The following is a 27673-nucleotide window of genomic DNA, read 5'->3' on the forward strand; positions in this document are numbered from 1 at the left end:
AGGTCATCACCTTTTTGACCTCTCCCTTTCCACTTGCGCCTCACGCCAGCATCCTTTGCCACTATCGAACCAATGCAGCGCACTGCAGCACTCAGCCTCCCTCGCTGCCGCCCTGTCCTCACTCTAAAGCAACTCTTGTGCCTCCCTGCTTTCAGATGGTGACTCGCCAGGTGAGGAGGCGGCCCCTCAAGCTGGCACTGTGTCCGAGTCAGACATAGAGGAGGAGGAAGAGGAAGCCAGCCCATCAGGGACACCCTCAGCCGAGGCAGCCCATGGCCATGATGGTGACACGTCTTCCTTGGAGGGGAGCAGGGGGGGGGGAAGGGTCGGAGGATAGTGAAGCTCCGGGGACCAGCGGGCTGCAGCAACGCGGGAGGGGTGGGGGAAGCTCGGCGGCCTTCTCCCCGGAGGGTGAGTGCGGCCTCCAGTCCTGCTACGGTGAGCGCAGAGGAGGTGCGGCTCCTAGCGGAAATGGGCGGCCAGGCTGAGCGCAGGCACACTGAGCTCATGGCTGCAGTGGCAAGGATGCCTGACTCCATAGAGTCACTGGCAAGGAGTGTGCAGGAATTCGGGGCAGCACAGGCCAGGAGTCTGCAACAATTCAGTGCAGCACAGGCCAGGAGTCTGCAGGTAATCGCGGCAGCACAGGCTAGGAGTCAGCAGGACTTCGCTGCTTCACAGGCGGCTTCTAGCCCAGTGCTCAGTCGTGCTGTGCATTCACTGGCTGCTGTCATGCAGACACAGACCAGGGCCACACGGGCACTAACTGCTGCCACACTCGCTGGATCGGCCAGGCATCGCCGGGGCACTCGCTGTGCCGCAGCAGCCCAGCAGTCTGTGCCTCAGCAGATTGCTGCGCATGCTGCAGTGCTGGCCCGTGCGCGTGCCAATGTATCAGCCGACCAGGGAGTGCCTGTGATCTGTCAGGTTGGCAGCATTCCTGCAGCCAACACGGTCACTCCTCCATTGCAGCTGCCACCAGCTGTTGGACAGACTGCTGCCGCCCAAGCAGAGTTGGAGCAGTCAGCAGCCGGCCCCTCCAGGCGCAGAGCTGGTCCAGGCCGACCCCCAAGGGCATCTGCCGTCTCACCATCTGACCCTCAGCAGCCTTCCCCCAGCCTTGCTGCAGCCACTGGGGTCCCATTGAGGAGGAGCTGCAGGGCGGGTAGGGGCCAGTCACGGAAGCGAAACGGATCACCCTCGCAGGGGAAAAAGTAGAAGGTGTGGCCAAATGTTTTGTTTTACTTATAAAAGCCGAGACTGGTGTATTTGTTTCATATATAAAAGCCGAGACTGGTGTATTTGTTTCATATTTAAAGGCCGAGACTGGTATATTTGTTTTACTTGTAAAGGCCGAGACTGGTGTATTTTTGTTATTGTGGGGGGTTTCTCTCCATTAGTTTGTCATGTGGGAAGAGCACAGAGGTATCATAGTAAAAGAATTTCTTAAATCGCACTGTCCATGCTTTCTTTTGGAAGACTTGGTTGCCCTGCTCGGCTGAGGGCTTGTGGAGCGGCTACATTCATCTTCTGCCATTGGCACAAGCCATTCCCCGAGAGGGGACCTAGAACCGACTTGCAATAAGCCGCCGACGGGCGGCCCTTGCACTTTCTGCCTCCCTCCTGTGCTGGTCCTCCTCCTCCTCTGGTGGTCCTCCAATGTCTGCTGGCAGTGGCCAAGTCCTGCGGATAGCCAGGTTGTGCAGCATGCAGCACACGACAACAAAATGGGAGACTCGCTCAGGCGAGTACTGTAGGGCTCCCCCGGAACGATCCAGACAGCGGAACCGTTGCTTCAGCACGCCGATTGTTTGCTCAATGATGTTCCTGGTTGCTTGATGGCTCTCATTGTATCCCTCTTCAGCAGGGGTGCTGGGTGCACGGAGCGGGGTCATCAGCCAGGTGCACAAAGGATAGCCTTTGTCCCCGAGAAGCCATCCTCGTGGGTGAGGCTGGGCCTCGAACATGTCTGCCACAGAAGTCTGGCGCAGGATGAAGGCATCGTGGCTGTTGCCTGGAAAGCGGGCATTAACAGCTAGGATGAGCTGCCTGTGGTCACATACCAACTGCACGTTGAGCGAATGGTAGCCCTTCCGGTTGCGGTAATCCTCGGCATTCTCTAGAGGTGCCCGCAAAGCCACATGCATGCAGTCAATGGTGCCCTGCACCATGGGGAAGCCCGCTAATGCTGCAAAGCCCATTGCACACTCTTACTGCTTGTCAACGGTCATGGGGAAGGAGAGGAACTGACGTCTCCTTCTGAAAAGGGCATTGGTCACCTGGCGGATGCAGCAATGTACCGCAAACTGGGAGATGTTGGAAATGTCCCCAGTAGCGGATTGGAAGGAGCCGGTGGCATAGAAGTTGAGAGCCACCGTCACCTTCACTGCCACCGACAGAGACGTCCTGCTCCTCAGCTGTAGCTGCAGATCTCCGCGAAGCAGGTGGCAGATCTCAGTGACCACCGCCCTTCTGAATCGCAGCCTCCGAACACACTGCTCCTCAGACATGTTCAGATAGGAGAACTGCTGGCGGTATACCCTGGGTGGGTAAGGCCTCCTTTGCCGACGCCTGTTGCCCCTTCTCCGTCTGGCCATGACTGGCACTCTCTCACGGCGTCTCTGAGCCCTTTGAATGCAATGGAGAAGCCCAACGTTTCCACCCATTGCAGCCCCCATTATATGTTTCCAATCAATGCTATGACTCTGAAGTTAAAGACAAGTGCAAAGCTGTGGCCTGAAGCCACAAGTACCTGTGCGAGTGTTGAGCCAAACCAGAAAGCTCTCTACCTTTGTCTCTCTCCAAAGATCCGTCTCTCACAAAGAAGGAGTGGTGCAAAATGGCTGCCATTTACACTGCAGGAGGAGTCCCCTTTAATTAGCGCCCCCCAGCGACTGGGAACCGTTCCCCTCTACCTGTCGCTAGGGTCGCCAGGCGCACAATAGGCCGGCGCCACTGAATTTCCGGTTTGGTGCGCACAAAGGGCGTTGCACCATGAAATGACGTCAGGATCTGCGCGCGCAGCTGAGCGCGCGCAAAGGTTTTGCGCCGCCGCTAAATCTTAACTGAAGTTCGCGAGAGGCGCAGATCGCGCTGCGCCCGGGCGCTAGCCGCTTAGCACCCCACTTCTCCTCCTAAGGCGCTAGCGGCTGGCGCAAATAACTGAATTTCTAGGCCAAGATGTGGTCTCACCAAGGCCCTGTATAACTGTAGCAAGACATCCGTGTTCCTGTACTCAAACCCTCTCGCTACGAAGGCCAATATACCATTTGCCTTCTTAACCGCCTGCTGCACCTGCATGCTTACCTTCAGCGACTGGTGCACAAGGACACCCAGGTCTCGTTGCACTTCCCCTTCTCCCAATCTATTGCCATTTAGATAATAATCTGCCTTGCTGTTTTTGCCACCAAAGTGGATAACCTCACATTTATCCACGTTATATTGCACCTGCCATGCTTCTGCCCAATCACCCAACATGTCCAAATCATCCTGGAGTTTCTCGACATCCTCCTCACAGCACACACGCCCACCCAGTCTTCAAACACTCTCTTCCTCAGGCGACCGAAGACTGCACTAGCACACTGAAGGCGGTGTTGGACTTCGTCGTCGACATCTGCCCTTGTTGACAGTAGACTCCTGAGGTATTGGATTTTGATAATCGGGGGGCAGTGCTGTGTGGCGGGGGCAGGTTGGTAGAGGACCTTTGTCTTACGGATGTTTAGTGTAAGGCCTATGCTCTCATACGCTTCGGTGAAGGTGTTGGCGATGGTTTGGAGTTCGACCTCCGAGTGAGCGCAGACGCAAACGTCGTCTGCATACTGTAATTCGACGACAGAGGATGGGACGACCTTGGATCTGGACTGGAGGTGACGGAGGTTGAACAGTTTCCCGTTTGTTCTGTAAATTAGCTCCACTCCAGCGGGGAGCTTACTGAGGGTGAGATGGAACATTGCAGCAAGGAAGATCGAGAAGAGCGTTGGTGCGATGACACAGCATTGCTTGACCCTGGTTCGTACGTGAATTGGGTCTGTGGTGGAACCGTTGATCAGGATCACGGCTTGCATGTCGTCGTGAAGCAGGCGGAGGATGGTGACAAACTTTTGAGGGCAGCCGAATTTGAGGAGGACACTCCATAATCCCTCACGCTTGACAGTGTCGAAGGCCTTTGTGAGATCAAAGAAGGCCATGTACAGCAGTTGGTGCTGTTCCCTGCATGTCTCTTGTAATTGACATGCGGTGAAGACCATGTTCATTGTGCCCCTTAGTGGGCAGAATCCGCATTGCGACTCTGGGACGAGCTCTTCGGCCACTGGGAGAAGGCGATTGAGGCGGATTCTTGCGATGACTTTCCCTGTGGCAGGCAGCAGGGAAACTCCTCTGTAATTACCACAATCGGACTTGTCACCTTTCTTGAAGATGGTCACAATTACGGCATCTCTGAGATCCCCTGACATGCTCTCCTCCTTCCAGATAAGAGAAATGAGTTCATGAATTTGCGCCAGTAATGCTTCTCTGCCATGCTTTAGTGCCTCGGCAGGGATTCCATCTGCTCCCGAGGCCTTATTCTTCAGTTGTCGGATAGCATTTTCAACATCATGCCAGGCTGGGGTTTTGCTGAGATGGTGGCGGGTAGCATGCTGTAGGATGGAGTGGAGGACACTCGTGTCAAAGACAGAGTCGTGGTTAAGGAGATCTTCGAAGTGCTCCTTCCAGCGGGCACTGACTGCCTCTCTGTCCTTGATGAGTAGCTCTCCGTTCTTGGCCCGCAGTGGGGTAGGGCCTTGGGTGCTTGGGCCATAGGCGGTCTTGACTGCGCTAAAGAATCCACGCATGTCGTGGTTGTCGGCTAGCTGCTGGATCTCCTGCGCTTTCTCCACCCACCATCTGTTCTTTAACTTTTACTACACCGAGCAAATTCTATGCATCTGGTGACACAACTGTGTATTGTATAACTTGGAGGACTACAGTCAGATCTGACTACCTTAGTTAAATATAATTGCATCCATGTAGTATACTATATATAGTATTGCAGCACCCTCCTCTCACCCCACCCCATGAAAATTCTCCATTCCTCTGACCTCGTGCATCTCCCCCTATGCCCCACCATTACCGACTGTGCCTTCTGCATCTAGGCTTTACGCTCTGGAATTCCCTCACTAAACTGTTCCACCTACCTTTCCTCCTTTAAGACCCTTCTTAAAATCTACCTCTTCAACCAAGCTTTTGGCCACCCCTCCTATATTGCTGGAGAGTACCACCTGGACAATGTGTTAACATAGGAGAATTAAGAGTACAGAACATTTAAAAATATATAGCTGGAATTGGGATTTTTTTTTAAGGAGTTGTTTAACACTGAAGTGAGCTAATTGCAGCTGTAAAGTCTAAAAGGAACAAGCTATACAGGATACATAGCTACTGTATTTGGAAATTGGTCTGTGTTGGAATGATCTGTTTGTCATTAGTTACTGGATGCATGATGGCACAGTTAAACTACAATTATAAAAATTAAGGATGTGGCAAATGAGGCCTTTGTCCACTCAGCCTCTACTGCAGCAAATGTTAATCACCAATTTATCACACTGTTCATCTTCATTTGTCCTGATTTGCATGTGTTGTGGCATCAGTCCAAGACACCCTTGCACTTAAGTCTTATTTGTGCAGATATAGTATTATTGACTGAAGTTAATAACCTCCGTTCTCTGATAGGAGACAACAAATATACCGTTTATTTTCTCTATTTCACTGTAAACAAATAAAATAATCCATGTCAATTAGGTGGCAGTGTCTTCCATGCTACTGATTCTGTGCATATCTGGCTTGAATCTCAGTCTAGTCTTTTTACCTCTTGTCCAATTCTATTTATTCTAATATAAGTAAGCTGTTCCAAAATGCTCTGAATATGTCTAGGAGGTAGTTCAAACTCACAGAGTCTCCGGTTTTGGCAGAGACAAAATGACCACTGATGTTGTTTTCTTGGCAAAACCGTTGATGCTTGTCTGTCTTGACAGTTCGCATGTGTTCCAAGTCAACTATGGGGGAAAAAAGACAATTCTGTAAGTCTTCAGTGGACTCATATTTTAAGATTCAACCATACATTTGTTTCATTCAAGAAGTTAAGCCAATTGTATAACTGCACAAAACTAAAATTTACCCAAAATAGTATTTTTCTTTTGTTTGCCATGCAGCACAAAGTGAAAACACAATTCACACTGATGTAACCATCAGCATCAAAATGTCATTGCATCACTTGCACATGACCTACTCTTGATTAAAATAATGCATAACTGTTCCATCAGTTCTCCTTTCCAAGCATAAAGAGCCCTGCATCTTAAATATCCTGGCCTACAGTTTCCTCTAGGTTGTGCTGTTTTTTTTCAGTGCAATTCGCCCAGAGGAGCAAAAAGGGTATGATCACATTAATGGGGGTATTCTACAGGCCTCCAAATAGTGAGGGGGAGGTAGAGGAGCAAATCTGCAGGGAAATCGCAGAGATATGCAAGAGCTATAGAGTGGTGATATTGGGGGACTTTAATTACCCAAATATCGATTGGGATAATGCTAGGGTAAAGGGAAAGGAAAGGGAGGAATTTCTGAAATGTGTTCAGGAGAATTTCCTTGACCAGTATGTTCTTGGCCCAACTAGGAAGGAGGCATTGCTAGGTCTGGTGCTGGGGAATGAGATGGGCCAGGTCAACCGAGTGTCTGTGGGAGAACACTTGGGTAAAAGTGATCATCGTATCATAAGATTTAGATCAGCAATGGACAGGAGCAAGGAACAATCTAGAGTGGAACTTCTAAACTGTAACAGGGCTAACTTCAATGGGATGTGAAAGGACCTAGCCAAGGTAAAATGGAACCAAAGACTGACAGGAAAACCTGTAATGGAGCAATGGGTGATCTTTAAGGAGGAGATGTTCCAAGTACAGGATAGGTACATTCCAACAAGAGGGAAGGGTAAGGGAACCAAAGCAAGGGCTCCTTGGATGACGAGGTAGAGAAGATGATGAAACAAAAAAAGAGGGTGCATGATGAATGTCAGGTGAATACTTCAAGGGAGAACCAGACCAAATACAATGAGTTGAGCGGGGAAGTAAAGATGAAAATAAAATTGGGAAAGAGAAAATATGAGAGTAGAATGGCGGTTAACATAAAAGGGAACCCAAAAATCTTATACAGGCATGTAAACAGTAAGTGGGTAGTAAGAGGCGGGGTGGGGCCTATTAGGGACAAAGAAAGTGATATGTGCTTAGAGGCACAGGGCAAGGCTAGAAAACTTAATGAGTACTTTCTATCAGGTTTACTAAGGAGGTAGATGCTGACAAAATATCGGTAGAAGTGGAAAAGGTAGAAGCAATGGAAGGGGTGAAAATCGATAGACAGGATGTACTAGAAAGGCTGGGTATGTTTAGAATGGATAAGTCGCCTGGTCCAGATGGCTTGCATCCCAGGTTGCTAAGGAAATTGGGGGAGGAGATCGCGGAAGGGCTGGCCATAATTTTCCCAATCTTCCCTAGATGCGGGGGAGGTGCCTAAGGATTAGAAAGTGGCAAATGTGACAGTATTGTTCAAGAAAGGGTTTAAGGACAATCCTTGTAACTACAGGCCGGTCAGTTTAACATCAGTGGTGGGTAAAGTTTTAGAAGCAATAATCAAGGAAAAAAATTAATGGGCACTTGGAGAGGTTTAAGCTAATTAAGGAGAGCCAACATGGATTTCTAAAAGGCAGAGCGTGTTTGACTAATCTACTTGAATTTTTTGATGAAGTAACAGAGAGGATGGATGAAGGGAATGCAATGGATGTTGTCTACATGGATTTTAGAAAGGCGTTTGACAAAGTACCACATAGAAGGCTGGTTAACAAAATTGAGGCTCATGGAATAGGTGGGTCAGTGGCAGCTTGGATAAGGAATTGGCTTAAGGACAGAAAACAGCGAGTTGTGGTAAATGGCTGTTTTTCAGACTGGAGGACGGTAGGCAGTGGTGCTCCCCAAGGGTCAGTGCTGGGGACACTGCTTTTTTTTGATATAAATGACCTGGATCTTGGAATACAGAGTAGAATTTCTAAATTTGCCGATGACTCCAAACTTGGGGGTGTGGCAAACAGTGAGGATGATACCAATCGACTGCAACAGGACATAGAAAGGCTAGCAGAATGGGCAGACAAGTGGAAGATGCAATTTAACACAGAGAAGTATGAGGTGATGCATTTTGGCAGGAGGAACAGGGAGAGGCAATATACACTTAATGGCACAGTTTTAAAGAGTGTGCACGGACAGAGGGACCTAGAAGTTAATGTGCATAGGTCCCTGAAGGTGGCGGGGCATATTGAGAGAGTGGTTGGCAAAGCATATGGGATCTTGGGCTTCATAAATAGAGGTATTGAGTACAAAAGTAGAGAAGTTATGCTGAACCTTTATAAAGTGCTGGTTAAGCCACAACTGGAGTACTGCATCCAGTTCTGGTCACCACACTTTAGGAAGGATGTGAAGGCACTTGAGGGTGCAGAGGAGATTTACCAGAATGGTTCCAGGGATGGGAGATCTTAGTTACAAGGACAGGTTGGAGAAGCTGGATTTGTTTTCATTAGAGCAAAGAAGGTTCAGGGGTCATTTGATAGAGGTGTACAAGACTATGACGGGTTTGGATAGGCTAGACGGGGAAAGGTTGTTCCCACTAGTTAATGGTACAAGGACTAGGGAACACAGATTTAAGGCTTTGGGCAAGAGATACAGGGGGATGTGAGGAAAAACTTTTTATGCAGCGAGTGGGGAGGACCTGGAACTCACTGCCGACGGAAGTGGTGGAAGCGGACACACTCAATGTTTTCAAGGGGAGACTGGATAGGCACTTGAGGGAAATAAACTTGCAGGGCTACGGGAATAGAGCGGGGGAATGGGACTGACTGGATTGCTCTGCAGTGAGCCGGCATGGACTCGATGGGTCGAATGGCCTCCTTCTGTGCCGTTATGACTCTATGATTCTATGAGAATCAGCCAAACCAGTGCAAAAGGTTGAGGAATTTCAAGCGCAAATTACATCCAGTGCAAATCGAGTTTCTGCGATCTTTTGCACTGGTTTAAAAAAATTGTGCTAGAGGCTGGGCACGGCCATAAAACTGGTCACACTCCCAGATTGAATGAATCACCATTGCGAGTTTCCACTAATTGTACCCGTTTACGGGCCTTTGACGAGGATCTTAAAGTTAAGCTGGTTCTTTTGGGTGCAAGGGCACCAATAGGTACGTTTTAAAAGCTTTTGAATATATTTTATTAATTTACTAAGAAACTTACTACCTGACATCAGTAGTGGGGAAAATGCTAGAGTCCATTATAAAAGATGTAATAGCAGAGCACTTGGAAAACAGTGACAGGATTGGACAAAGTCAACATGGATTTACAAAAGGTAAATCATGCTTGACTAATCTACTGGAATTTTTTGAGGATGTAACTGGTAGAATAGGTAAGGGAGAACCAGTGGATGTGGTGTATTTGGACTTTCAGAAGGCTTTTGATAAGGTCCCACATAAGAGACTAGCGTGCAAAGTTAAAGCACATGGGATTGGGAGTAAGGTACTGACTTGGATAGAAAACTGGTTGGCACACAGGAAGCAAAGAGTTGGAATAAACAGGTCTTTTTCCGAGTGGAAGACAGTGACTAGTGGGGTACCGCAGGGATTAGTGCTAGGACCCCAGTTATTCACAATATATATTAATGATCTAGACGAGGGAACTAGATGTAATATCTCCAAGTTTGCCGACGACACAAAGCTGGGTGGGTGTGTGTGCTGTGAGGAGGATGCCAAGAAACTCCAGTACGATTTGGACAGGTTGGGCGATTGGGCAGATGCATGGCAATTGCAGTATAATGTGGATAAATGCGAAATTATCCACTTTGGTGGCAAAAACAGGAGGCAATAGATTGGGAAAAGGGGAAGTACAACGAGACCTGGGTGTCCTTGTGCACCAGTCGCTGAAGGTAAGCATGCAGGTGCAGCAGGCGGTTAAGAAGACAAATGGTATGCTGGCCCTAATAGCGAGAGGATTCGAGTACAGGAACAAGGATGTCTTGCTGCAGTTGTACAGGGCCTTGGTGAGACCACACCTCGAGTATTGTGTGCAGTTTTGGTTGCCTTATCTGAGGAAGGATGTTCTTGCCATGGAGGGAGTGCAGCGAAGATTCACCAGACTGATATCTGGGATGGCAGGAATGACGTATGAAGAGAGATTGGGTCGATTAGGCTTATATTCACTAGAGTTTAGAAGAATGAGAGGGGATCTCATTGAAACTTATAAAATTCTAACAGGACTAGACAGACTAGATGCAGGAAGGCTGTTCCCGATGGCGGGGCAGTCCAGAACCAGGGGTCACAGTCTAAGGATAAGGGGTAAGCCACTTAGGGCTGAGATGAGGAGGAATTTCTTCACCCAGAGAGTGGTGAACCTCTGGAATTCTCTACCACGGAAGACAGTTGATTAAATATATTCAAGGAGTTAGATATATTTCTTAAGGCTAAGGGGATCAAGGGGTATGGGGAGAAAGCAGGGACAGGGTACTGAATTTGGATGATCAGCCATGATCGCATTGAATGGCGGAGCAGGCTCGAGGGGCCGAATGGCCTACTCCTGCTCCTATCTTCTATGTTTCTATGTACACCAATATAACTAGTAAATGGTTCTGTATAGTTTTTTAAAGCCATTTTCAGTTATTCAAAATCTGGTTCCTCGCAAGTGGTGGACTACACACTATTAAAAATGCTTATTTTTTTGTGATAGCCCCATTTTCAGTTGTATTAATCAAACTGCAACAAGTTACCACTCTTAAATATATCAAGGAATATTTTTTAAAGCAACATTAAAAAAAAAATTACATGATAAAACGCTGCCCAATTGCGCTGGTTCTTGGCAGATTTTATGTTTGCCGATAAGCAAATGAGTTTGAGCAGAAACTGGAGGGAAAAAAACCACTTCTCAATACTAGCGCAATGATGGGCTTCCCCGTGATTTTCATGAAGTTGCTGCATTTGCGCATTAATTGCCCATTAAACTTGCCACGAAAATTAAGTCTAGTAATTAACTGGGTAAGTACTCTTTTAAAGATTGCTAATGACTGCCAGTCAACCTCTCTTGCCTAGAAAGTTAACAATTATAAGTGTGCAGTCTCATTCCTACAGATTGTAAATTGTTTTAGATTTTTAAATTGTCCATTTTTAAATTTTTCTTAATTTTTCTTTGTCTTCCTCTTAATCCAATCTTTCTTTCCCTTTTTTATTCCTCTATCAGTACCTGATTTGACATTGAATTCATTCACTCTAATTCACCCTCCTTCTGAGTCCTTCCGCTGTTTATTTCTCAATCCTTTAATCTCATTGATTAAGGAGAAACACTGTTTGAACATTGTTCACCAAGGTCCCAGATGCCCTGTTGCCCTCATGGCACCATTATCAGCTCGCACTTCTAGTAACTTTGTGAGGGAAACTTTTTAAAACCTAAAAGGTGCACAAATAAGTCTAACTGGCGATGCTGCGAGACCCCCCGCTCTAGCAAAATCTTCCCCATCCTGTTCCATGTTTAAGTTGCCTTGCAATCTATGTTGCCCTTATGTCACTCCTATCATTTTCCTAGTGTTAACTTGTAGTATGAGATTTTTTGTGTGGTTATTTTTGGGAAAAAATAGTACTTTGAATTCCGTATTGTATTTGTGGAATTTATACTGCACACCATAAACTATACTTCTATTTTTAAACCACATAACCATAGAAATATTTACAAAAAGAACCACCAACTAAACGTTGAAAACACTTGTTTAATTAGCTTAAAGTTAGCCCTTCATTGGTCCTACTCTTGTTTTTCCAAAAACTTCAGATAGAGATATTCCTTTTGGGAAACACAATGGTGCCTGTAATGAGGCAGAAGTTTTAAAAAATAGAACAATTGGTGCAAAGGCTCATGAGAACCTAAGTGCCAGTGGGGGAAAAAATGATTAAAATAATCCAGAAATGGCCTGAAAATACTTCCCTTTATATTACTGTGCACTTTAAATGAACTTTTTCCTCATTTCTTAGTCCCTAGCAAACTTGGATGCCTAGTTTCCTCAACGTTGAGTGCATACATGGGCAAAAGCCAAAGTCAGAAAGGTATGGGAGGGAATACAAGGTAGAAGGATGTATAGATAAGGTAGGACAAGGTCATGGAGGGATTTGGAGATGAGGACAAGGATTTTAAATTTAATACCCTGGAGACAAGGAGCCAATGTAAGTCAATAAGGCTGGGGTGAATGGACAGGAGTACGGGCAGCTGAGCTTTGCACAAGTTGAAGTTTATGGATGGGAAGCCAGGAAGGGGGCCACTAAAATAATCAAGTCTGGAGATGAAAGAAGTGTGGATAAAGGCTTCAGTGGCAGAGGTAAGAGTGGAGATGGAAAATGTTACAAAGGGGGAAATAAGTAGTCTTAATGGAGGATAGGATGTGGGCTTTGAAGCTCAGTGCTGCATCAAACAGAATGCTACAGTTTCATACGGTCTCGTTCAGCCTGAACAAGTGTCCGAGGAGGGAGTGGAGTCATTGGCAAAGAAGCAGAGTTATACCAGGGGCTGAAAACAATGGCTTTGGTCTTTCCAAAGTGCAGTTGGAGAAAGCCAAAACTCATCCATAACCTGATATCAGACATGCAGTCTGACAGCATGGAGGTGGTTGTGTGGTAGAGAGGCAGAGTTGGGCTCCTTCAGCATACAAAAGAAAAGCTGACTGCCACTCTTAATATTGTACCCATCATTAACTGTATGTTACTGCCAGCATTTTGAAACATTGGAAACCAGTAGGTCCACAAATACATTTTGTAAGTCCCTTAGACCCTTCAGTGAATGGTTTACTTAATGTGATCATTAATTAGAGGCCGAAAGGTTCAAATCGGGTCAGGCTTCATCACAGCCTACTGTACCATGTCCCATGCAATCAACTGCAGTATTATAGTACATACTTAACAACTCAGATCTAACAGGAATAGACTGTGATCGTTACCGTGATAAAGTATAAACAGAACACAATCACACATGCGACATCATCCACTGAGTTACAGCAAACACTACAGGTTAAATAAAAGAACTGCATAACCAGTTAACAGTAAAAATATATATCTACAAGTTTCAAACAAAAATTGCCAGTTTAAATGTGAATTACTGAACAACGTAATAAGCTTTAAGGTAGAAAAGCAGTCTGAAAATCAAACATTAATACACTGTTAACAAAACACTGAAATAGACAAAATCCATCAGAAAGTACTATTAAGTTGTGTTTCCATTGTAAGTCAGGACCAATTTCTTGATGCAAATATAGTAGCTTTCACTAGATGGGAGTACTGTTCTGACAGACATTTCAAAATTGCTAATGGTTAAGCAATATATACGCATAATAATTCATAGCTTTATAAAGCAACAGTAGTCAAAAGGGCTGCTTATTTCTTTTTCAATATACATTAAATGATTGGCATAACTTTTAGAATTAGATTCAATTACATGAAATGTGCACTTTTTTGGGCAACATTTTATTATCTAGGGAATCACGCCAGACGAAAGCAGATTAAGTACTGTATGAATCTGTATACTTCCAGATCTACAAGCAATAAATTATTTAATAATATATTTGCTCAATCACTGCTTTCAGTATTGCTTCATTTTGAAGCTGGCCAGAGACAGATGCAATGAGTGTCAGAATGTTCATGTTTACAGAAAACTCAAAATGGTCTCAGATTCATTAGCAGTTTGTTTATGGAGCCTGCTTAGTTGTATGAAAAATGGATTGCTCTTAGTCAGGCTACATTGTGAATTGATCCTTGTTAGTAATCTCCTATAGAAGGATAAAGCATTTATGCATAATAAACTCTGCTACTCCAATAATGCCTGAATGACCAACCTCAAAATGATCTACGATTAAACCTGAACAATCTATATATATAAATCGGTACTTGTCATTCTGTCTTTCTATCTGTCTATCTGTCTGTCATCGCGTGTGCGTTGCGGGTATGCACTCAAAAGTTACAGGGCGTACCTATGCGCGCGTTACCTCCAAAGAAAGCTTACGCTTCCGAGACGGTTTTAAGCGTATTTACATTTCGGCCGGGCTAAAATTGCGCCCGCGGTATCCCAAAAACCTTCAACATTCCGCTCATTAGCATCTCATTATCCGCTCATTAGCGACAGAGTGACCTCGAGCTCGACCAATCGTACGCCGGGTTGCTGGCGTGTGCCGCCGGGCCAATCGGTGCGCGTGTGGCCGGGCTTTATCGTTCTGAACCGAGGTGAGTCGCCGCCATCTTGATTCCAAACTTTTCCTTTCTTTTTCCCGCTTTCTGCGTCTTAAAAAAAAAACGTTGCTTTTAAAACACATATTGTTTTTAAAAAAAATGATTTAGAAAGTAATTAACTTATCTAATCTCATTAATTTTCCTACCTTTCCCCGTTTTTCCAGGTAGGCCAAGAAGCCTCGGCGTCTCCTCTGCACCCATGCCCGAGCTAGGCACCTCCCGGCCCCACTCGAAGGCTGGAGGCCGAGCCTCAGCCCAGCGCCGCTAGGGTGCGCGCGCAGCAGGAGCTGAGACGTCTCTCTCTGCCGGGGCTTGCTGAGCGTCCAGCGTTACCCTGGCAACCGGGCCCGCCGGACGTCTCGCACAGTCTTCACCTCGGGGGGAGGGGGGGGGCGGCCGCGACCCTCGGGGGGGGGGCCGCGACCCTCGGGGGGGGGGGGGGCCGCGCGCGCAGCAGTCGCAGCTGAGACGCGGCGTCTCTCTCTCTGGCTTGGTCAGCATCACGGTTGCCCTGGCAACCGGGCCCGCCGGCCGAGAGACACGCCGCGTCTCAGCTCCTGCTGCGCGCGCAATCGGCGGTCTTCACCTCGGGGGGGGGGGGGGGGCGCCCGCCGCCCTCCCTCCCCTCCATCCCCTCCCCCGCCCTCCCCCCTCCCCTCCCCCGCCCTCCCTCCCCCTCCCCCTCCCCTCCCCCGCCCTTCCCCCCCGCCCTCCCTTCCCCTGCCCTTCCTTCCCCTCCCCCTCCCTCCCTTCCCCGCCCTCCCTTCCCCTCCCCTCTCCCCTCCCTCTCTTCCCCCCCAGTCGCTCTCTCTCTTCCCCCCCGCCCTCCCTTCCCCTCCCCCTCCCCTCTCCCCTCCCCCCAGTCGCTCTCTCTCTTCCCCCCAGTCGCTCTCTCTCTTCCCCCCAGTCGCTCTCTCTCTTCCCCCCAGTCGCTCTCTCTCTTCCCCCCAGTCGCTCTCTCTCTCTCTTCCAACAACAACATGCCCTCGAAAAAGCCTCGGCACCGCCGGGCACTTCAGCTAGTACATCTATAAACAAGAGCAAATAGAGCACCATTATGAGTAACCTTCTCCGCAGCCCATCAGCGTGGAAGCCATCATGCCCTATGGAGTATTTAATCATTTCAATCTATATCCATTACCTCCAAATCCCTTACAGAATCATAGAATTTTACAGCATATAAACAGCCATCAAGTTTGTATTGATGTTTTTCTCCACGAATGACCTAGTCCAATTCCACCCTCCTGCTTACTCCCCATATATCCTTTAATATTCCACTTTTTTTTTAAGCAACTGTCCAATTTCCTTTTAATAAAATTTATGGACTCTGCTTCAACAGTCAGTTGCAGAGAATTCCACATTCTTACACCCTCTGACATCTTCCTAACCTCCCCTTTATTTTGTTGTGATCATAAATTTGTGCCTTCTAATTACCATCTCGCTGACCAGTGGAAGCAATCTATCATTATGTTACAGACAGTTTGAGGGAGCCTGGGAACAAAAACTAAGCTTCCAAATAATGGAGGAGGAATGGAGTGAAATGTAGAGACAAATGCAATTCCAGAGCATGTACTGCCTGTACCACACAGCATCCCACATAAACTATACCCCTCTCTGGCAGAATACATTTGGCTGAGGCTAGACACTTCCACACACCTGTTGATCATGGCTCCATATCTATGCATTCTAGAAAGCAGTCCAGAATTCCGCAAATGCTATGACTGACCTCACAGTCCCTACAGTTCAAATCCCATGGGGATTATGATCCCCGCAGTATGCAAGCTGGCACAATTTTCTCTACTAGTAGCAAGCAGGTTCATCCCTCTGCTATGGGTAATTCTGTGCCCCTATACACAAATGTGTAGGTAAAGCAGCTACACATAAATGGAAGCAAGTGATGCATGGTCCTCTCCCTGGGGAGGAGAAATAGCAAGCTGCCTTGGACATGTGATGCAACATCCTCCATAAATACCAAAGCACAACCTTTAACAGTAGTGGAACAAGTGGGGGTGGGGGTGGGGCTGGGGGGAAAGTGATGCGAGTGGGAGATCCAACCAACTTCAAAACTAGTTAAGGAAGATTCCAAATAACCTTTGCCCAACTATCCCTCAGATCCCAGCAAAAATCTGGATCCATAAAACGTGCAACACCATGCACGCATATAAAGCCATCCCAGCATACATAACGTAACAACACCTTCGCAACAGTGACTCAACCAATATAAAATTTTAAAAAAGATGCAGGGGCCTTTGAACCCCATTACACAATAAATAAGACTTGCATTTATATAGTGCCTTTCACGACCACAGGACGTCCCAAAGAGTTTTACAGCCAATGAAGTACCTTTGACGTGTAGTCACCAACGTTCCCTTTAAGCTGCGCAGCTCTCTGCCGGTTCCGGGCAGCCTGGGACCGGTTTTTCTAACGTTAAATTTAGCGAAGCTGTGAAGGGGCCGTGCACCCAAAAAAAATTAGGGGGAACATTGGTAGTCATTGTTGCAATGTAGAAAACCTGGCAGCCAATTTGCACACAGCAAGGTCCCACAAACTGTAATGTGATAATGACCAAATAATCTGTTTTAGTGAAGTTGGTTGAGGGATAAATATTGGGTGAACTGCTTCAAAATAGTGCCATGGGATCTTTTACGTCCACCTGAGAGGGCAGTTTAACATCTCATCTGAAAAACAGTGTAGCACTCCTCAGTACTGTACTGGAGTGTCAACCTAGATTTTGTGCTCAAGTCTCTGGAGTGGGACTCCCACAACCTATTGACTCAGAGGTGAGAGTGCTACCAACTAAGCCACGGTTGGCACCTCATCAACACTGACCGCATCCTGTTCATTATACCAGAGAATCTTCCCCACCACAGGTACTTGGTTAACATCTTTTATTCTAGATTCAAATTTCACTTTTTTGCTATCAGGATAACATTTCCTAGGACTTGGAGGGAGGGGGGCAGAAAGAGAAATAAATATACAATGCAAACTGTGCATTTAACTGATTACTTATCTTCGCTGAAAAAAATTTCCACATTCTGTAGAGAAATGTCATTTCTGGCCATACACAGCTTTAGTCTGCCTAGGTGTGTCTGAACGAACCATCTGCATTCCAACTAGCTGACCTTTGGTTTGGGTGAGGGTGAGAGAGAGAATAGGAAGAACAACATTTATTTAGCCTAAATAAACACATTTTCGTTAAACTGAAGGAATGGAGGGGGAAAGGGAGTCATTATAATCTTATGCAGAGGACACTTAGTAGTAATTATTAGAAGTTCTGTCATTGCTTACAAACAACATTTCATGAAGATTGATGGATATTAATATGATGGAAGCCATGTCAGGATGGAGGTTACAATTGATTTCAAAATACAAGGCATTCCCTGCAAGTGTTTACAGCTGTGTATGTTGCTGGCTAGACCACAATGTTCACATAATTTTTGTCACCATAGAAGGATGCAAGATCTGTACATTCTTTACAAACAATGATTTTTTAATGAATTGCATAAACAAAGAATCTTCCTACACGAGTTGGCTGTGCTCAGTTCCTTTAAGCAGAGAAATACAATTAGTTTATGCAGTTTTTACCCTTTGTAATTATGCTTTATCAGGCAAGAATCTTGCTCACTGATCTGGTTTTCCTCATTTCTGACAAACTATGTGTCACATTAACTACCCCCAGGAAGTAATTCCAAACACAAAATAAACTGTTTATGCCTTTGCTCCGATGCCTATGATAGATTGCTATTAGCTACAAACAGATGAAGTACATTCATTTAATTCCTAGTATTTGTTTATCTTAAGTACCTTTATGTAAAAAAAATTTGAAGTGCATAGCAACCTTAACTCTAAATAGCACAAACTATTGAAACAGGAGGTACTGTACTGTAATACTCAGTTATATAAATGTGAAAAATGTGCAGTTGGTAGAGACCTATTCATAGAAACATTAAAAGGCAAAAACTGCTGAAACTAAAAGAAGCTTTTAAACACAAACATCAACATACATTACTGTTAGACTTGCTTAAGGCTTGTTCACATTAGATAGCCCAGTTATACATTCAGCAGACTGAAAGTGAGTTTATGTTCAGCACATTAACAGGCTGCACAATGCATTCTATCACAAAGTAGTAATCTTGCTTCTATTCTATGGTTGTGAAACCTGACCATATTACTATCATGTTGAAGAGCTCATCATGTTTGTCCTGCATCACCACAGATCATAAGATCATAGAATGATACAGCACCGAAGGAGGCCATTCAGCCTGTGCCTGTGCCGGCTCTTGGAAAGAGCTATCCAATTAGTCCCACTCCCCTGTTCTTTCCCTCCAATTTCTTATATTTCAAGTATTTATCCAATTCCCTTTTGAAAGTCATAATTCAATCTGCTTCCTTCACTCTTTCAGGCCGTGCATTCCGGATTATAACGATTCAGTGTGTATTTTTTTCTTCCTCATGACGCCACTGGTTCTTTCGCCAGTTACCTTAAATCTGTGTAGCTCTGGTTACCGACCCACAATTTCTCTTTTTTACTCTATCAAAACCGGTCATGATTTTGAATACTTCTATCAAATCTCCCCTTAACCTTCTCTGCTTTAAGGAGAACATCCCCAGTTTCTCTAGTCTCTCCATGTAACTAAAGTCTTTCATCCCTGGTACCATTCTGGTAAATCTCCTCTGCACCCTTTCTAAGGCCTTGACCTCTTTCCTAAAGTGTGTTGCTCAGAAATGGACACAATACTCCAACTGCGGCCTAACCAGTGTTTTATAAAGATATAGCATAAGTTCCTTGCTTTTGTACTCTATGCCTCTATTTATAAAACCAAGGATCCCGTATACCTTTTTAACAGCCTTCTCAACTTGTCCTGTCACCTACAAAGGCTTGTGTATGTACACCCCCTGGAATCTCTATTCCTGCAATCTCTTTAAAATTGTTCCATTTAGTTTATATTGCCTCTCGTAATTCTTCTTACCAAAATTAATCACTTCACACTTCTCTGTGGTAAATTTCATCTGCCATGTGTCTGCCCATTTCACCAGTCTATGTCCTCCTGAAGTCTGTTACTATCCTTCTCACTGTTCACTACATTTCAGAGTTTTGTGTCATCTGCAAACTTTGATATTATGCCCTGTATATGCAAGTCCAGGTCATTAATATAGATCAAAAAGAGCAATGGTCCCAACAGCGACCCTGGGGGACACCACTGCATATGCCCCTACAGTCTGAAAAACAACCGTTCACCGCTACTCTCTGCTTTCTGTTCCTTAACCAATTTTGTATCCATGCAGCCATTGTCCCTTTAATCCCATGGACGTCAATTTTGCTAACAAATCTATTGTGTGGTACTTTTTCAAACACCTTTTGAAAGTCCAGATACATAACAGCAACTGCACTACCCACACCAACCCACATCTCCATTACTTCATCAAAGAACTCAATCAAGTTAGTCAAACATGATTTGCCTTTAACAAATCTATGCTAGCTTTAATTTATTAACCCATATTTTTCCAAGTGCCAATGAATTTTGTCCCAGATTACTGTCTCAAAGTTTCCCCACCACCGACTTTAGGCTAACTGGCCTGTAGTTGCCGGCTTTATCTCTCTCCCCTTTTTGGAACAGGAGTGTAACATATTCAATCCTCCAGTCCTCTGAGACCATTCCCATATCTAAGGACGATTGTAAGATCGTGGCCGGAGCCTCCACAATTTCCACCCTCACTTCTCTCAGCAACCTCATCATTACCACCTATTTCCACATCTGTAACATCGCCCAACTCCATCCCTGCCTCAGGTCATCTGCTGCTAAAACCCTCATCCATGCCTTTATTATCTCTAGACTTGACTATTCCAACACACTCTTGGTCGGCCTCCCATCTTCCACCCTCCGTAAACTTAAGCTCATCCAAAACTCTGCTGCCCGTATCCTAACTAGCACCAAGTCTCATTCACCCATCACCCCCACACACTGTGCTCACTGACCTACATTGGCTCCCGGTTGAGCAATGCCGCAATTTAAAAATTGTCACGCTTGTTTTCAAAGCCCCTCCCCATCTCTGTAACCTCCTCCAACCCTACAATCCTCCGATATCTGCACTCCAATTCTGGCCTCTTGCGCATCCCTCCCTAAACCTCTCTACCTTTCTTTCCCTCCCTTAAAGTGCTCCTTAAAACCTACCTCTTTGGCCTAGCTTTTGGTCATCTGCCCTAATATCTCCTTATGTCGCTCAGTGTCAAATATTGTTTGATAACGCTCCTGTGAAATGCCTTGGGATGTTTTACTATGTTAAAGGCGCTATATAAATCCAAGTTGTTGAAGGATGCATTCCATCCGGACTGGGTGACTTTTCTACTTTGAGCGCTGCCAACCTTTTTAGTAGCTCCTCTTTATTTATTTCTATCCTATCCAATCCAATTTCTCTACTACCTCCTTCTTTACTGTGACATTAGCAGCATCCTCTTCTTTAATGAAGACAGATGCAAAGTACTCATTTAGTAATAGTGGAGAGGCACTCCACCTCCACAATATCATCTCCTTTTTGGTCCCTAATCAGCCCTACCCTGCTTCAAACTAGCCTTTTACTATTTATATGTTTATAAAAAGACTTTTGGGTTCCCTTTTATATTACCTGCTAATCTATATATGATCACGTCTGGAAATGCAAGGTATGAAGTGAGGAAAGTCAAACAGTATTGAGATAGTGCTAATAAAGCACAGCTCTGCTGGTCAGGACATGTTATGCACATGGATGACAACAGAATTCACATGGCAAGCATTTCGGGGGTGGCCAAGAAAGCATTTTATGGACTTAAAACACAACCTGAAGCTGTGTGCCAAATCAATAAAACAACTGGGAGATGCTGGTGACAGACGGAGCAGGATGGCATTCAATTCTATGATACAGAGTAGACAGCTCTGAAATGCATTGCTGTCAATAGCAGCAAGAAAAGCAGTTGCAGCAGAAACAGAATCAAAAGCAATGTCAGGAACAGCTAAGTAACTGAAATAGAATGTTTATATAAACACACTGCAGGGAAGCCTTGTGCTTCACGGATTGGACTGAGCAGTCATAAGTGAAAACAAATAACTCTCCACCAGTCATCTTCAGAATCAACAACTAGTAAATCATTCCTTACTACATATTTCATGGTGTGGAGATGCCGGAGTTGGACTGGGGTGGACAAATGTAAGAAGTCACACACCACCAGGTTATAGTCCAACAGCTTTGTTTGAAATCACAAGCTTTCGGAGCGCTGCTCCTTCTTCAGGTGAAGTGGAGAAATGCATAAAGACACAGCTTATATAGTCAGAGAATCATGTCAGATGTTTACAGGTAACCTTTCCAACTGCCATTTATCACACCTCGGCAGAGAGATAATCACAGCAGTCAAAGGTGTGAATGGTGTCCAAACAGGTCAGTCAGGGAAACATTACATCAAAGAACAATGAGGTGGGGTCACAAGGGGTCAAATATTGCAGATGCTGGTGTCTGTATGAAAAACAAAAAGACAAAAAACATTTTTTTTGGCTGGAAATCACAGCAGGTCCGGCCGCATCTGTGTAGAGAGAACAAGCCAATGTCGACTCGAGTCTGGATGACCCTGCATCAGGTGGGGTTACATGTAGCGTGACATGAACCCAAGATCATACAGACACCAGCATCTGCAATATTTGACCCCTTGTGACCCCACCTCATTGTTCTTTGATGTAATGTTTCCCTGACTGACCTGTTTGGACACCATTCACACCTTTGACTGCTGTGATTATCTCTCTGCCGAGGTGTGATAAATGGCAGTTGGAAAGGTTACCTGTAAACATCTGACATGATTCTCTGACTATATAAGCTGTGTCTTTATGCATTTCTCCACTTCACCTGAAGAAGGAGCAGCGCTCCGAAAGCTTGTGATTTCAAATAAAGCTGTTGGACTATAACCTGGTGTTGTGTGATTTCTTCCATATTTCATATTATTTTTAAAACTTGTGCATTTGTGGTCTATCAAATATAAGAGTGAGATGGCGACAGAGAGAGCGAGATGGCGACAGAGAGAGCGAGATGGCGACAGAGAGAGCGAGATGGCGACAGAGAGAGCGAGATGGCGACAGAGAGAGATGGCGAGAGAGATGGCAAGACAGATGACGAGAGATGCGACAGATTGAGGCGGCAGAGAGCGCGCGCGACGGCGGCGGCAGAGGGGGCGCGACGGCGGCAGAGAGGGCGCGACGGCGGCAGAGAGAGCGCGACGGCGGCAGAGAGCGCGCGACGGCGGCAGAGAGCGCGCGACGGCGGCAGAGAGCGCGCGACGGCGGCAGAGAGAGCGCGACGGCGGCAGAGAGCGCGCGACGGCGGCAGAGAGAGCGCGACGGCGGCAGAGAGAGCGCGACGGCGGCAGAGAGAGCGCGCGACGGCGGCAGAGAGCGCGCGACGGCGGCAGAGAGAGCGCGCGACGGCGGCAGAGAGAGAGCGCGACGGCGGCAGAGAGAGAGCGCGACGGCGGCAGAGAGAGAGCGCGCGACGGCGGCAGAGAGAGCGCGACGGCGGCAGAGAGAGCGCGCGACGGCGGCAGAGAGAGAGAGCGACGGCGGCAGAGAGAGAGCGACGGCGGCAGAGAGAGAGAGCGACGGCGGCAGAGAGAGCAACGGCGGCAGAGAGAGAGAGCGCGACGATGGCAGGGAGAGAGATGTCAAAGGTAGGTCATGCCTGACAAACCTGCTTCAATTTTTTTGAATAGGTCACTAAAGTAGTGGACAGGGGAATGTCTATGGATGTTATTTATATGGAATCCAGAAGGCATTCGATAAAGTACCACATAAGAGACTGTTATCTGAGGTAGAAGTCCATGGAGTTGAGGGCAAATTATTGACCTGGTTAGGAAATTGGCTGAGCAGCAGGAGAGAGAGATTAGGGATAATGGGTAGGTACTCAAATTGGCAGGCGACTAGTGGTGTCCTGCAGGGATCTGTGTTGGGGCCTCAACTATTCATAATATTTATTAACGACTTAGATGATGGCATAGAAAGTCATATATCCAAATTTGCCGATGACACAAAGATAGGTGGCATTGTAGGCAGTGTAGATGAAAGCATAAAATTACAAAGGGATATTGATAGATTAAGTGAATGGGCGAAACTGTGACAAATAGATTTCAATGTAAGCAAATGTGAGGTCATCCACTTTGGACCTAAAGGATAGACCAGGGTACTTTCTAAATGGTGAAAAGCTAAAAACAGTGGATGTCCAAAGAAACTTGGGGGTTCAGGTACATAGACCACTAAAATGTCATGAACATGTACAGAAAATTGAAAAGGCTAATGGAATGCTGGCCTTTATATCTAGAGGGCTAGAGTACAAGGGGGCAGAAGTTATGCTGCAGCTATACAAAACCCTGGTTAGACCACACCTGGAGTACTGTGAGCAGTTCTGGGCACCACACCTTAGGAAGGATATATTGGCCTTGGAGGGAGTGCAGCATAGGTTTACCAGAATGACACCCGGACTCCAATTGTTAAGTTACAAGGAGTGATTACACAAATTAGGGTTGTATTCCCTAGAATTTGGAAGATTAAGGGGTGATCTCATTGACGTTTTCAGGATATTAAGGGGATCAGATAGGGTAGATAGAGAGAAACTATTTCTGCTGGTTCGGGATTCTAGGACTAGGGGCATAGTCTAAAAATTAGAGCCAGACCTTTCAGGAGTGAAATTAGGAAACACTTCTACACATAAAGGGTGGTAGAAGTTTGGAACTCTCTTCCGCAAATGGCAATTGATGCTAGATCAATTGTTAATTTTAAATCAGAAATTGATAGCTTTTTTGTTAACTAAAGGAATTGAGGGATATGAGCCAAAGGCAGGTATATGGAGTTAGATTGCAGATCAGCCATGATCTCATCGAATGGCGGAACAGGCTCGAGGGGCTGAATGGCCTACTCCTGTTCCTGTGTTCGCATGGTGAGAGAGAGGGGGAGAGATGGCGACAGAGAGCATATGATGGCGACAGAGAGAGAGAGAGAAATTGCATTATATAATCCTGGAATTCTAAACTGAAATCTGAATTAGGTCCAATTAAGATGCATCTGTCTCATTAACAGAATGGCACATAAATGTTCTTCTGCACATTTTCTCCCTGAGCAAAACATTTCACTCTCCAACCTGGCAACAAAACCAATTGCCGCCATCGCTCTCTCTCTGCTACCATCGCATATGCCCCACCCTCCTATTCAGCTGCCAGGTAGTTGGATAGAACTATATAGGTAACACCTCAAAATAGAGCCAATTCATAAGTGACCAATGAAAATAAAGCACAATTTTAAAAATTACATAATCAGCTCCACCTGTATCCTGTGACAGAAAATGGCACTGTTCATATACAAAAGAACATAGTTTACCATCAAGTTGGAGCTATGGAATCCACTCAAGTCCCTACGAGTCTAGTTAGAGGTGTGTATGCACCCAAATCTCTTCCAGTGTTCCTCAAGCTCTAATGGCGAGTATGATGGCTGAAATCCTGGTTATATAGTGCTGGCTTTTTTCATCCAAAAATAGGTCTTGTTAAATTTGGATGGCAAATTTTGGCCCCTCCAAATCAAAACTCTGAATCTAACCAACTCTTACGGATATCTACAGCCCATTCAATAATTGAGCAAAAAGAGACATACAACAAAACATGAGCCAGTTAGTTATAACTTTTGGGAAATTCAAATTTAATTGTAGAACCTTCTGAGTAGCTGAACATCAAGGCCTAGAAATTCGGTGGCGCCCCGTCTCGCCTGGGCGCCGGAAGTACCGCCCCGGAAGGAGCCACGAGCGCCAGCCGGAAATTCAGTTTCAGCGCCCCAAACGGAAGCGGGGCGCTGCTCGAGGCGCCCCGCATCCCTCTTGGGGCACTGCAACTGAAAATTGCAGCGCAACGTGCCGCAGCGCCACACGCTGCGGCACGGCGCGCTGCGGTACTGCAGGCCTTCCTCCCATTCTTAAAGGGGAGGGGCCTGCTGCAGCGCAATCGGAGATTGCGAGTGCCGGCAAAAGAGTCTGGCACCGAGAAATAGTGCCGGGCTCTTGGGACACAGCCGGCACAACACGGGGCGGGGGAGGGGGCTCAGGATGCTGGGGACAGCGGCGTGAAGAGGTGCTGGCAGGCGGCCAGCAAAAAAAATGGCTGCCCCGCACCTCTCCTTTAATTAGCGCCTCTACCGCCGCAGGTTGGCCCCCCCCCTGAACCGGTCGCAATCAAATTTCGCGATTGGGGCGGTAGCGGGGCGCTGCGCACACCGATGACATCATCGGTGGCGGCGCAACGCTACAGGCTAACGCTGCCATTAGCGCCCTGCTAAATTTCGTGGGAGGCGTGGCCAGTGGCGCTAAACCCACTAAGTGCCCTCTTTGGGCGCTAACTGGTGGCGCAGCCCACCGAATTTCTAGGCCCAAGTGTCACAGAAAAACAACACAAATTTAAGTTCACAAAAAGGATTTAAACAGATTAGAAAAGATACATTACAATGAGGGTGGTTAGAATGTGAATTTCTTTTCCAAAAATATTTGTTGAAGCAGAGTCCATAAATTGTTTAAAAAGTGGTGATTGTTGCCTGAACAAGAGGAAAATTAAAGGGAATGGGAAGTGAGCAGGAGTGGGGCATTAGACTAGGTTGCTCATGTGGAGAAAAACAAGTGCACAAGTTGGGCCAAATGGCCTGCTTCTGCTTTAACATTCATTGATTCTGAAAATAAACCTTAAAAATAAACCATACAAAACTTATACTAATTTGCAATGTAACCCCGCTATTCAAGAAAGGAAGGAGAGAGAAAACAGGGAACTACAGGTCAGTTAGCCTGACATCAGTTATTGGGAAAATGCTGGAATCCATTGTTGAGGAAGTGGTAACAGGGCACTTAGAAAATCATATGATTAGACAGCGTGAACATGATTTTATGAAAGGGAAATAATGTTTAACAAATTTATTGGAGTTTTTTGAGGATGTAACTAGCAGGGTAGATAAAAGGGGAACCAGTGGATGTAGTATATTTGGATTTCCAAAAGGCATTTGATAAGGTGCCACATAAAAGGTTGCTACGCACGATAAGGGTAATATATTAGCATGGCTAAAGGATTGGTTAATGGACAGAAAACAGAGAGTAGGGGTAAACAGCACATTTTCCGGTTGGCAGGCTGTAACTAGTGGGGTGCCGCAAGGATCAGTGCTTGGGCCTCCGCTATTTACAATCTATATTAATGACTTAGATGAAGGGACAGAGTGCAATGTATCCAAGTTTGCTGATGATACAAAGTTAGGTGGGAAAATAAGCTGTGAGGAGGACACAAAGAGCCTGCAAAAGGATATAGACAGGTTGAGTGAGTGGGCAATAAGGTGGCAGATGGAGTATCATGTGGGGAAATGTGAGGTTATTCACTTTAGTAGGAAGAATAGAAAAACAGAATAATTTTAAATGGTGAGAAACTATTAAATGTTGGTGTTCAGAGAGAATTAGGTGTCCTCGTACAGGAAGCAGAAAATTAGCATGCAGGTACAGCAAGCAATTAGAAAGGCAAATGGCATGTTGGCCTTTATTGCAAAGGGGTTGGAGTACAAGAGGAAGGAAGTCTTACTAAAATTGTGCAGGGCTTTGGTGAGACCACACCTGGAGTACTGTGCACAGTTTTGGCCTCCTTATCTGAGAGGTGGTGCAACTAAGGGTCACTAGATTGGATGAGAGGGTTGTCCTTTGAGGAGAGATTGAGCCTATACTTTGGAGTTTCGAAGAATGAACGGGGATCTCATTGAAACATGCAAGATTCTGGGGGGGATTGACAGGGTAGATGCCGAGAGGTTGTTTCCTCTGGCTGGAGAGTCTGGAACTAGGGGGCAGTCTCAGGATAAGGGATCTGCCATTTAAGACTGAGAGGAGGAGGAATTTCTTCACTCAGTGGATTGTGAATCTTTGGAATTCTCTACCCCAAAGGGCTGTGGATGCGGAGTTGTTCAGTATATTCAAGGCCAAGATAGATAGATTTTTGGACTCTAGGGGAATCAAGGGATATGGGGATTGGGCGGGAAAATGGAGTTGAGGTCGAAGATCAGCCATGATCTTATTGAATGGCAGAGCAGGTTCGAAGGGCCGTAGGGCCTACTCCTGCTCCTATTTCTTATGTTCTTATGCACTAAAATCATGAATTAAATAATATTACTACTGAGTTTAGTCACATCAATTGAAATAACTAAATTGTTGCTAAGTGGTTAATTTATTTAAATACAGTAAGACAATATTGCATAGAAAAATTGAGGAAAGCCAATCTATTAGAAGAGGCTCGATGCATACATTCCTAAATGTGCTTTAATTACTTTATAACTAGTGAACAGACAAATTGGTGTTATAATTACTAAA

At 45.9% G+C, this 27673-nt stretch overlaps 1 protein-coding gene across 4 annotated transcripts in view; it reads right to left on the reverse strand.

The window, feature by feature from the left end:
* rab28 (RAB28, member RAS oncogene family) overlaps positions 1-27673 on the reverse strand; it is a 234881-nt gene that overhangs the window by 42243 nt on the left and 164965 nt on the right. For all 4 annotated transcript variants that reach the window (XR_015073382.1, XM_085965838.1, XM_085965848.1 and 1 more), the window contains exon 5: positions 5926-6029. Coding sequence is in view for 3 of the 4 variants with exons in the window: in XM_085965838.1 (XP_085821964.1) it covers positions 5926-6029 (104 nt within the window). In the remaining variant the exon portion in view is untranslated. The remainder of the gene's footprint in view (positions 1-5925; positions 6030-27673) is intronic.

The sequence above is a fragment of the Somniosus microcephalus genome, chromosome 2 (assembly GCF_052327205.1).
Source record: "Somniosus microcephalus isolate GS21.2 chromosome 2, FLI_Smic_1.0, whole genome shotgun sequence".
Lineage (NCBI taxonomy): Eukaryota > Metazoa > Chordata > Chondrichthyes > Squaliformes > Somniosidae > Somniosus > Somniosus microcephalus.